This window comes from Erpetoichthys calabaricus, chromosome 2, assembly GCF_900747795.2.
Source record: "Erpetoichthys calabaricus chromosome 2, fErpCal1.3, whole genome shotgun sequence".
Taxonomy (NCBI): domain Eukaryota; kingdom Metazoa; phylum Chordata; class Cladistia; order Polypteriformes; family Polypteridae; genus Erpetoichthys; species Erpetoichthys calabaricus.
In genome coordinates, this window is record NC_041395.2 from 350,188,139 (window position 1) to 350,200,434 (window position 12,296).

Genomic DNA, 12,296 nt, shown 5'->3' on the forward strand with positions numbered 1-12,296 from the left:
TCTTTTACAGTTTCATTTTTAATGACAATCTGACAGATTAACTGACTTACCAAGATTATTGCAGAGGCTCCCCTGACAGCAGTATTGGAATTCATTAACATATGAAATGGAGTTGTAACAGTCATTTTTTGTCATACATCCTTTATAATAAAAAGTTCCATATCCTGAAAAATAAATAATAAAAGCAAAAGAATGCAATCTTAACATTATCAGTGTATTTTTAAAGGGTTTAATGACTCCAGAAAACATCTGCAATAGAAAAAAAGGAAAAAAAAAAGAAATTAAACAAGTTATCCGATGTCAGCATGGCCTAAGGTTCAGGTGCATTCGACGACTAAGTTAACTGATATGAAAGTTGGAGCACTGCATATTTCTTATTTACTTCATCCAAGAGTCTGTTATTACATTTTTGTTTATTAAATAGTTTTTGAGTCATTAATAGCAATCATAGAATGCAGTTCCACGTGTTAGTAGATAATAATAAATATGCACTTTTTAACAGCACTTTAAAATGGAGTTAAAAACAGAGCACAAAGAGCCATGTGGCAGCTCAATAGCTTTCATACACAGCTGACTGCAGTTGAAGTGAGGTGACAATGGCATCGACTGATGTGTATTAGTGCTGGAGGGTCTGTGACTGACTGGTGTTCAGCTTTCTTAAACATAACATTTCTGAAAGTATTCCCAATAAAGTAGTATCCACTAATTATCAATTAAAAATATTTATTAATACAGAATGAGCGATACTAGCATAAAATCAGTGCCAATATTACCCTTTTGAAAAGAGAAAAGCAAATGAAATAGGTTCCTCATCTAGCTGTTAATATTAGTTAAAACACAGTAATTTATTACAATTATATAAATAAGTAAGAGCTTGGAAAGGAACTGATTTATTGTATAATGGGGATATAAAAAGTGACAGTAATATTAAAGAGGTTGAAGAATACACTGTGAATTAGTTGCCAACTTTAGTCTCATGTAATCTTAAAGATTTTAATTCCTGACTGAAGTTACTCAAAAATAAAATTCGCTCTCCAGGTCTGGACAGACCATATCACATGTTCAGTCTGTTGTGTGTTACACCAGTAAGTAATTGACAAACTGTAACCCTAGTCCACCCTCGCTATTAGTGAACAGTCTGGTCCAACCTTCTGCAGTTCCATTTCCAGGAGCGTCTGTAGCATTTGCAGGGATTACAGTTTAACCCTCTCTGTGATTGTTGTATAATGTTGTACAAGGATAAAATATGAAGAGCAGAGTTTCACGTGACTTGTACATGTATGTAAAATTTATCTCCCTTCAATGTGTATCTTAAATTAGTTTTACCATTCATCAGGGTCTATTTAATATATGTTGGGCAAGACGATCAGGGGCTTGCTGTGATTGTTCGTGTATATCTGGGGCTGCGCGCCAGACACCACTGCCATTACTAACCTATGTTTATATCATTTAGGGCAGCTTCACTAATTAGTTCAAACAATGTTTAGCTGCAAATTGATAACATTGTTTCTTGACAGTAATAATCTGCAGATAATATTGTTCAATCAATGCAATCATATTTATAGTTACATAATTGCTTTTCTCTTCCAAGAGGAGCAACTTTTCTGTACCCTATTTGTTGACTTACCAAAAGCAGCAGGAGATGTGCGCTGCTGTGCGAGCCATTTGCACGAATGTCCTCTGCCCACATTCTGACTGACTTCTATTCAGGGCCGGAGCCATCATTAAGGTGAATTAGGCATTTGTGTATGGTGCAGATCATATGGGGTTGAGGGGACTCAGTCTCACGGGTTAGCTACCAAACAGTCGGTTGGCGTATTAATAAGCTTGGCAAAGGGTGCAAAATAACCTAGCACTGCTTGTCTGCCATTCGAGAAGCTGGCAGATGAATAAAAGAGGAAAATACAAAAAATATACAAGTTCAAGCAACCACTCTGAAGATAAAATCAAAAGAGTAAACTAATTTGTGGTTGAAGTCACACAGAATGTTTCTCTATTTTGAGACTGAGGAGTTTGTACATTCACCAATGCTTTTCAATGTTAGACACAGCGCAATCTTTTCTGAGATATCTGAACAAAAATTAAACTGTCTTGACAAATTTTTTTGAAGAATAAATGGACCTAATCAATGACTTTGTTAAATGGTCCGACTCAAACCACCTACACCTGAACACCAGCAAAACCAAGGAGCTGGTGGTGGATTTTAGGAGGCCCAGACCCCTCATAGACCCAGTGATCATCAAAGGTGACTGTGTACAGATGGTGCAGACCTATAAATATCTGGGGGTGCAGCTGGATGATAAATTAGACTGGACTGCCAATACTGATGCGCTGTGCAAGAAAGGACAAAGCCGGTTATACTTCCTTAGAAGGCTGGCTTCCTTCAACATCTGCAATAAGATGCTGCAGATGTTCTATCAAACAGTTGTGCGCCCTCTTCTACGCAGTGGTGTGCTGGGGAGGCAGCATTAAGAGGAAAGGCGCCTCACGCCTGGACAAACTGGTGAGGAAGGCAGGCTCTATTGTTGGCATGGAGCTAGACAGTTTAACATCTGTGGCAGAGCGAAGGGCGCTCAGCAGGCTCCTATCAATTATGGAGAATCCACTGCATCCACTAAATAATGTCATCTCCAGACAGAAGAGCAGCTTCAGCGACAGACTGCTGTCACTGTCCTGCTCCACAGACAGATTGAGGAGATCGTTCCTCCCTCAAACTATGCGACTCTTTAATTCCACCAGGGGGGGTAAACGTTAATATTTAACATTATACATAGTTATTGTCTGTTTTTTTCACCTGTATTATTATCATTCTTTAATTTAATATTATTTATTGTATCAGTATGCTGCTGCTGAAGAATGTGAATTTCCCATTGGGATTAATAAAGTATCTATCTATCTATCTATCTATCTATCTATCTATCTATCTATCTATCTATCTATCTATCTATCTATCTATCTATCTATCTATCTATCTATCTATCTATCTATCTATCTATCTATCTATCTATCTATCACATTTCAACAAAATAGTTTCATGGGATGCTTCATGTGAACAGACAGACAGCAAGACAGCCAGACAGACATGGGCTATAACTATAGGTGCTTCATTCATCATATGCGAACACACAAAAGTAAACAATGTTAAATAACACTGAGATATAAAGACTTCTCCATGAATGGCATGCAAAAGTGAACATCTTATGGTATTTCCAACTGACGTTAAAAGAACACCAAGCAAATAATAATGTGGCTCAGCTTACTCATAGCCATGTCACATATATGAGTGCATTTGTCAGTCTTTTTTATTTCCATCTCCTTTATTTGTATGGTGCTTAGCTGTTGTATTTGCGGTTATTGTTTTGTGTTCATTTAAATATATGTCTGCACTTCAGTAGTTCTTGCTTCCATCACATTGCCTCACCAGAGAAAAAATTGTTTTTTGTTAATCGTGGCTAGTCCTCGAAGAAATGCTGTATGCAGTATATCTTATAAACTGGTGTGTGCACATAGGCCGCCATTAACATATTGCTTACCTTGTATGAAGCAGGTGTCCTCAGTACCAACACACTCAGTGGTCACGTCACAAGTAATGTTTGGTCCCATGCAGCACATCAGGCCATTTGGAGTATTAAAGGTGTTATCTGCATAAAACAATAGTTAGTTAATTTTAGTTAATTTAGAGTTGGTTGGAAAAATACCCCAATTGGAGGACCGCGTTAGGAACCTGATAGCAATTAGGCAAACTGAAAATTGTATCGACTTGGTTTGTTTAGACAATTTGGCTACTTCTGATTCGGCTTCAGTCTCTCCAGGCCCCACTGTAGTCAGTGCGCGGCCGAAGTCAGCAGCACCAATTCAGCCACAGGGCGAGTGGGTAACAGTAAGACAGGGGTCAAAGAAGCTAAAATTTAGTCCCTCGGCACCCAGGTCACCAATTTGGACCCAGAACAGATTCTCAGATTACAAACCTGGTGTGCAAATAAAAGCATAGCCTTTGTGAACAATTGGATGATTTTTGGGAAAGGCATGGAGTTTTCAAAAGAGATGGTCTTCATCCTAACTGGAGAGGATCTTATGTATTATCCCAAAATATGGCAGCAAAACTGCCTGGCTGACTGATTAGAGCACCATCCAGGCCGCAGTCATGTGATCTTAAATCACAGGCTGTTGTTAATCCCACCTGCTACTATCCTGAAGCTGTTACCCATAATCCCTGTTGTGGGGCATCCAGTAAATTTAGACTTGATGCAAACCTTAATTTACTTGATAACCAAAAAATAAGGTGGATAAAACCAGACCCTCCACCAGGGGCATCTGGAATAGAAATGTACTTCAAATTAAAACAAAAAATATATCAGCAGTTCAGAAAGACGCATGCAGTTTTAAATGCTGTTTATTGAACATTCACTCTCTTGGCAGTAAAGCTGTTTTAGTAAATGATATTATATTAAGTACAAAATCTGATCTGTGTCTTCTCACTGAAACCTGGCATCACCAGATGTATACTCGTTCCTTCATAAGTCTAGAGATTCAGGTCGAGGAGGAGGCCTTGGAATAATTCATTGTAACAAAATGCAAATCACGTCTAAAAATTTAAGCGACTTTACATCCTTTGAGGCATTCATTTTAAATATTAAAACAGATTCCAACACAATTATAGTGCTAGTCTATAGACCACCAGGGCCATATTGATTGTTCATGACTGAATTTAGCAACCTTCTATCTGATTTGGCTATAAATTATGATCACGTAGTACTGATGGGGGATTTTAATGTACACATTGATGTGGAAACTGACACTTTTAGCAAATGTTTTATTTATTTGTTAAATTCAGTAGGATTTTGTCAGAATGTCAGAGGTCCAACTCATAATCATAACCACACATTAGATTTAATTATAACTTACAAAGTTGGAATTCAAAATTTAAATATTACTCCATTAAATGAAGTTATTTCCGATCACTACTTAATTACATTTGATTTAGCCCTGCCCTTGCAGATTAAAACAAAGACATCGAGATTGTAATTCTGCTTCAAAATTTATAGATACTTTAAGTAAGTCAAGTGTAATTGTGGAAAACCATTTAGATCAGATAACATCAAATGTAAACATGTAAAACAATTTAGATCAGCTAACATCACATTATAATATGACCTTGAGAAATGCTCTGGACACAGTGGCTCCCCTTAAAACAAAAGTGATCAAAGCACATAGAAACTCTCCCTGGTTTAATGAAAAAACTCTTAAATTAGAGTGTTGAAAACTGGAGCGCAGATGGAGAACAACAAAGCTACAAGTCTTTCAAATTGCATGTACAGAGAGTGTTAAAAAATATAAAAAAGCTCTCTTTAAAGCTCGCTCAGAATACTATTCTACAATAATAGATAGCAATAATGAAAATTCTCGGGTACTGTTTAGAGCAGTGGCTAAATTAACAAATGGGAATTCAGATCTACAGTGCAAAATACCAACAGATATTAGCAGTACAGACTTTATGAACTTTTTCAATGAGAAAATTAAAAATATAAGATCCCAGATCTCAGCATGACAGTACAAACCGCATATTAGCTTAGCAGACCCTGCCTCACATTGCATTCAGCACTTTAGTAAATTTAATCCTGTAACAGAGCAAGAAGTCTTAACTTTAATTTCTAAAATGAAACCCACTACTTGTTCCCTAGATCCAGTGCCAACAAAACTAGTAAAAAGTGCAATGGATGTTCTTGCAGCGCCTATCCTAAACATTATCAATAGTTCATTATTGCATGGCACCGTACCTGATACACTAAAAGTGTCAGTCATTAAACCATTACTTAAAAAGTCAGACCTAGACCCACACATACTAAATAATTATAGGCCTATTTCAAATTTACCCTTTCTCTCTAAAATACTAGAAAAAGTAGTCACCAATCAGCTTCAGTCACATCTTACGAATTACAATTTATTTGTGAAATTCCAGTCTGGTTTCTGCACTGGTCATAGTACAGAAACGGCACTAACACGGGTTGTAAACGACATTCTTATATCCTCTGATGACGGAAACTCCACTGTAATTATGTTGTTAGACGTAAGCACAGTGTTTGACACCACTGACCATTCTATTCTATGCACAGGCTAGAAAATGATGTTGGGCTTACAGGCACTGTGCTCGCTTGGTTTAGCTCTTATTTATCAAATCGATTCCAGTACGTACAGAAATGTGCTGACAGGACTCCATCATTATACACAGAAGTTCAATATGGTGTCCCGCAGGGCTCAGTACTGGGACCTTTACTGTTTTCACTTTACAGGCTTCCACTAGGAATCTCATTAGGAAACATAATGTTAATTTTCACTCGTATGCAGATGTCACCCAGTTATACCTTTCATTTAGATCAAATGAAGTTTCTCCGAAGTTGTCTTTAATTAGTTGTGTTAGTGAATTAAAGGAGTGGATGGATGAGAACTACTCGTCTTTAAACACAGATAAAACAGAGATGTTAATTGTCAGAGGGAATGACGCTGATCACAACAATATTTTGTCATCATTTAACTCAGTTGGAATCACCATTAATTTTACTGAATCAGCCCGCAATCTAGGAGTTATCTTTGACTCTAGCATGTCATTTAAAGCGCATATTACAAAGTTGTCCAAATCAGGTTTCTTCCATCTTAAAAATGTCGGGAAATTAAGATGGTTTCTAAATAAACAGGATTCTGAGAAAATAATACGGTGTTCACTGGATGTTCAAATTGTTCTTTATTCAGCCTCCAGTTAATCTAAAATGCTGCTGCAAGAATTATTACAAGAACAAGAAAATATAAACACATAACTCTTTCAAAGTCCTCCTTTTAACATATAAAGCATTAAATGGCCAAGGTCCGGCTTACTTGTCTGAACTTATCATGACTTACAAACCAGAGCGCACATTAAGATCTCAAGATGCCGGTGTGCTTATGATTCCAAGAATTAATAAAATAACAGTGGGAGGTCGAGCTTTTAGTTACAGGGCCCCTAAACTGTGGAATGGTCTGCCTGCTACTATAAGAGATGCCCCTTCGGTCTCAGCTTTTAAATCCCGGCTGAAGACTCATCTCTTCAGTTTAGCACACCCTGACTAAAGCTGCTGATTAACTATACAGACTGCATCTCTGTTGTTAGTCATTGGCACTAAAACATAAGTAACATGATAGTTAGAATTTGTTACTAACCCTCACCTATTCTGTTTCTCTTCTTGGTACTCAGTTATGGCACTTGGTGCCACGGCCCACCTGCCAAGTTGTCTTGCCTGCCTAAGGTAAAGTCATCCCTGATAGATGTTCGCAGGAATCGTGGGGTAGAGGGGTCCTGTCATGGGACTGGCTGGCCCAGCGCTGTTCAGCTGTGGAATGGCCAAATGAGGGAGGCAGCTTGGTGACTGAGGTTTCCAGGACTCTATAAACAAATCCAAATCATATTATGGGATCTTCATCTACTGTTAAATTCTGGTCTGTACTTGTAAATTTTTATTTTTATACTGTATTGAGGATTTGTTCTGTGTATTGCATTGTATTGGCCCTCTTTTTCTTTTTGACACCCACTGCACGCCCAACCTACCTGGAAAGGGGTCTCTCTTTAAACTGCCTTTCCGAAGATTTCTTCCATTTTTCCCTACTAGGTTTTTTTTGGGAGTTTTTCTTGTCTTCTTAGAGAGTCGAGGCTGGGGGGCTGTCAAGAGGCAGGGCCTGTTAAAGCCCATTGCGGCACTTCTTGTGTGATTTTGGGCTATACAAAAATAAATTGTATTGTATTGTATTGTATTGTATTGTATTGTATTGTATTGTATTGTATTGTATTGTATAAAACAAATGAAAACTGAGTATGTCAGAACCTCCAAGAAATCTAAAACCAGTAATATTCAAAAGCCCAATGAGATGGTTTGCAGAATATTCTAAACTGAACAGCTCAATTAATTCCTTTTTGTTTTCACCCAGCAGTCGATTTCTGGAGTTCATCCAGTTATTTCAGTCTAATGATAGGCAGTGGAAGTAGCAAAGAATTTCACTATTCCATTCACTTGTCTTCTTCCATTTAATTCTATGTGCCAATTTCTCATTGAAACTTTGAATCTTGGCCTTATTTTGGAGTTGTTATGATTCTTGGCTTTGCTTATTTTTGCATATATCTGAACTAATCTGTTTCATTTTTATAGTTACTGTTTAGGAAGTTGAATTCATCCACTACTGTCTAAAACTCATCTTTCAATGCTGTGGCCATGTTATTCATGACAACAGCACCCACGACTAAAGTCTTCACACAAGAGTTTTTTGAGTGATTTCAGAAATACAATAAATAGTCTCAGTTAAGTCTTCTTGGTTCCTCTTACCCTCTGGTCCTCCTGCTATTGTGCTGCTTCTCATACTCATATTAATTCATTCCTACTCCTCTGGACTGTGCCAAGGAGGCACTTTGAACGTTACAGTAGTGTTGCCAAGAACAGGCCATACACTCCAACAAACGTGTCAGTTCTAATGACTAATTTCCCCAAAATAACTTTATGTTTACCTTTTAGTAAACAGTAGGATGTTCGGGACCTGTTCTGCGCATACTGGTGTATATGAGGAGGTGAAGACAAACTGACTTGCATTTTTCTGTGTTTGTTGTTGTGATTTTGTTAATCTGATGCGGAAATAAATTTTTTTTGGAGATCTAATGTTCTTTAAGCAGGTTTGGAAGCTTGTTATCTCTAGTTTCATTTTTATTTTGTTCTCACATTACATTTTAAGACCTGTAGTGACTTTTTTCATTATATTTGTGTTCGGTCGAGATGCCGTCTTGTTTTCTTTAAGGAAACCACCATTTTGTAACTCCTCTGCATCTTTTGTCTTGGTCACATATCCAGGAAGCTGTGTAGCATGATGTCATCCATGTCACACTATTTAAGCCAAAGGCATGTATCAGATCTTTTCCATGTTTCTGCCTAAAAATCGGCTCCCCTCAGTGAGTGCTTTTCTTTAGAACTATCTGGTTAAAGATTCTTCTCAAATTCTTGACCAGGTGTTTCAAAATGTTCAAGTTTAGTTTACATATTGGATTTAGTTACATATGTGTTTGTCTTTCCAATTTTGGCCCTCACTGGTATTCATTGGTTTACATTTTATCTCCAGGTCCTTTTTCTTTGTCCTTATGCCCTACCATCTCTTCATCTCTGGCAGTTCACTCTCCACCATCAAATTCAGAGTACCGTACTTAAAAAGCAGAACAATGCTGGAGATGTAAACCTGTGTGAAGCTTGCTTGCTGTAAATATTCACTCAGTTAGTTATCCATATATACATTTTGGCAATCAAACAATTAAAGAATGTACTTTTTTAGAATCCGTTTCTGCAATAATAACTATTATATTTTAGTTGATTTTGGTATCGATGGATTTCAGTTGTTCCTCAAACAACGATAACGTTGGCAGTCCAGGATGCTTATTCTCTGTCAACCATTTGGCTTTAAAATCACTGCCTCACATCCTTTAGTGTAATTTTAAATAAAATTGCTTTCAATAGGAATTTAAATGATCACAGGTTCTTTTTCCGCTAAATCTGGAGGATTTTGCAGTCATTTTCACGTCTTTTTTCTTCACGTGCTGGGCTGTGACTGACATTTCTTGCATTTCCTGCTCTATTATGTCAGAGGTTTACATTAAAGCTGATTGAAGGTGAAGAACGACATCAGATCCATCAAACATCTCACTGTACATTTTCAGGGTTCTGTAGTAATTGTATAACTGAGCCTAGATAAAGTAAGTACAGAGGGGACAGCTGAACTGTTATTCTTATAGTTCAGCATCCAATGCATTAGCCACAAGGCTGTGGAGTCCAACAAATTCAAAGTAGCTAAGATACAGAAAAGTGAATTACTCCCACTACCAAAAGTGATAACAACATTTATAATACATTATGTCTGAGATCTAGAGGCCTTATTCATAAAAGAAGACCTTGTGTATGATAAAGAAAATGGCAGAAACCTAAAAAATATTAAACATCAACTCACCAGTGAGTCTCTGCAAGTCACAGGTGCCTGGGCTGCAGCACGCTGAAATCTGAAACACTTTGTAGTATCCATTAAAATACGAGCTGGTGTTGTTGCATGTGGCAGAACTTGTGCAGGTTGTGTAAAAATAGTGAAAAGAAGAAATTTCTGAAAACAAAAAACAAAGAATTTCTTTTTGTTAAAAATATTAAGAAACAAACTATTGCTCCTTATGTAACATCTGCATTTGCCTCATCAACTAATTTACAGCAAGATCCCAAGTAAAGCCAATTCTTTCTGCAGAATGACTGATGACAATTTTTCAGAGCACAAAGTATCATACTGGTTAGCACCACACACTGCTGCCTCACGTTTCCAGTGCCCAAGGTCTGAATCCTACTACCAGTCACTGCTTGTTTGGAGTTAGCAGGCTCTCCCTGTCTTCATTTTCTGCATCATCAAGTTAATTAGCCATTCTAATGTGAATTTCCCCTTGGGATTAATAACGTATCTATCTGTCTATCTAATTTGGCACCACATATGGATTTGCATGTGAATGGGCCTTGTGATGGACTGGTGACCCAGCCACAGTTGCTTCCTCTTTACTGCCAGATAATTCTGACTGCTAATTCCAGGTTATTTGTCACCATTAAACCAGTGGTTACTTTTGTCAGTAATTTGATGGATGTAACTTGCAGTGAGACATCTTCCCCAGTCCCCATTTAGAGCAACCTCAATTTTACATGATAATCATATGTATATATACATTCAAAAAAGAAAGATAAAATTTAATTTAGACAAATTATGCACAAGTTCAACAATCGTTGTTTTTCCTTTATAATTTGTAGAATCTTTCACAAGATTTTTCCTTTTCTCATGTGATTGAGGAACAAAGCTTACTTACGGGATTCTGAGTGATACACATTCGCTGCACATGTCAAGAATGAAGAGTTGCAAGATGGTGAACCTGATGGACATGACTGCAAGGTCTGAAGAGTACAATTGGGACACTGCATCGATGTGTCTAAAAAAAAAAGAAAAATTCAAACACTGCTTGGCAGTTACAGTATGACAGGCCTGAACAATGTGCTACAGCATCGACCGTCAACCTAATAACACTTAGAGACATTCTAGAACCTTGATAAGCAAATTACTGACGGGACTGAGATGACTAACGGACCAGCAGGGACATCACATGTGACAATTTAGCCATTAAACTGGTATGTTTGCTCCTGACATCTTTTAGTTGAATATAACCTGATTGTGTGCAATTCTATATTCCGAACCTTCATGAGATGAGATGAGATGAAATGCATTTGGCAGACCATGGTCTGCTGCAGCTGCTCTGTCACTGATTCCATTTTAAAATCTTTGTTATCCTGTATCCACTGCATGACATTGTTACCATGGTCTTCCTTTTCTACAAAAGATGTTTCAACGTGTTTCTTTTACCCCTAGACAGCTTCAATAATTTCCAGGTGTCTGAATGTCAACAATGGCACATGCTATTTTTTCAAATCCTTCGACATTTATATGGAAACACAAAATGCCATGACAGTGTTCACCATCATCATGCCACGGGCAAATCGCCCACATAGGTTTGGATGCCAGATAACTGACTGCCACCAATTGAAATGATATCCAGTCACAGATGAATTAAATTATTTTGTGATATCCAAGAAATCATCACACAGAATTCCTGCTAGTGTTATTCACCTTCAACTAGAGGTCTACCTTCCATGAAACGTCTTGTGAGCCACAAGTTCATCTTGAACCCCAGATCCCCTAACCCCATTAAGATGGCTGATAGCTTTGTACTTTTTCATATCACAGAACGGATTTACTTACTCAGATTATTGCAGTAATTTCCTTGACAACAAGAAAACGCATTGGAGCCAGAAGAAAGATACAGTGAGGCCAGCTGGGGGTTGTCACAGACACTCTTTGATGCACATCCCATAATGACATTATAAAATCCATCTTGGTAAAAAGAGTAAGTAGTCCATTGTTAGCAGACATTCAGTTACATTTCAAAGTACATTTTCATAAACCTCCAGATGAATGTCACCACAGGCAACATCGCTCAACATGCCGTTGTCCCCTTTGTTCACCATGTTATCCCTCCCACACACAAACCCTTTATCCTGTTTGAAGTACAAAAACCATGAAATTACAAATGATTTGGTCATGTTATACAAATGGTTCACACGGCAAAGTTAGAGGTCTTAGGATTGGACATAAACATTAACAGGATTTGTGGCGCCAGTCAGTGGTGGCCTGAAGGGCTCATATTGAAGGTCACATGCTAATAATAC

General features: G+C 37.6%; 1 protein-coding gene across 1 annotated transcript in view; it reads right to left on the reverse strand.

Annotated features, from left to right (window-relative positions):
- LOC114645658 (uncharacterized) overlaps positions 1–11,943 on the reverse strand; it is a 154,232-nt gene extending 142,289 nt beyond the window's left edge. Inside the window, exons 1-5 of the mRNA XM_051922626.1 lie at positions 11,830–11,943; positions 10,886–11,005; positions 10,003–10,149; positions 3,534–3,641; positions 51–164 (exon numbers count right to left, since the gene is read on the reverse strand). Of these exons, the coding sequence (XP_051778586.1) occupies positions 51–164; positions 3,534–3,641; positions 10,003–10,149; positions 10,886–11,005; positions 11,830–11,941 (601 nt within the window). The 5' untranslated portion in view covers positions 11,942–11,943. The remainder of the gene's footprint in view (positions 1–50; positions 165–3,533; positions 3,642–10,002; positions 10,150–10,885; positions 11,006–11,829) is intronic.
- Between the last annotated feature and the right edge of the window lie 353 nt (positions 11,944–12,296).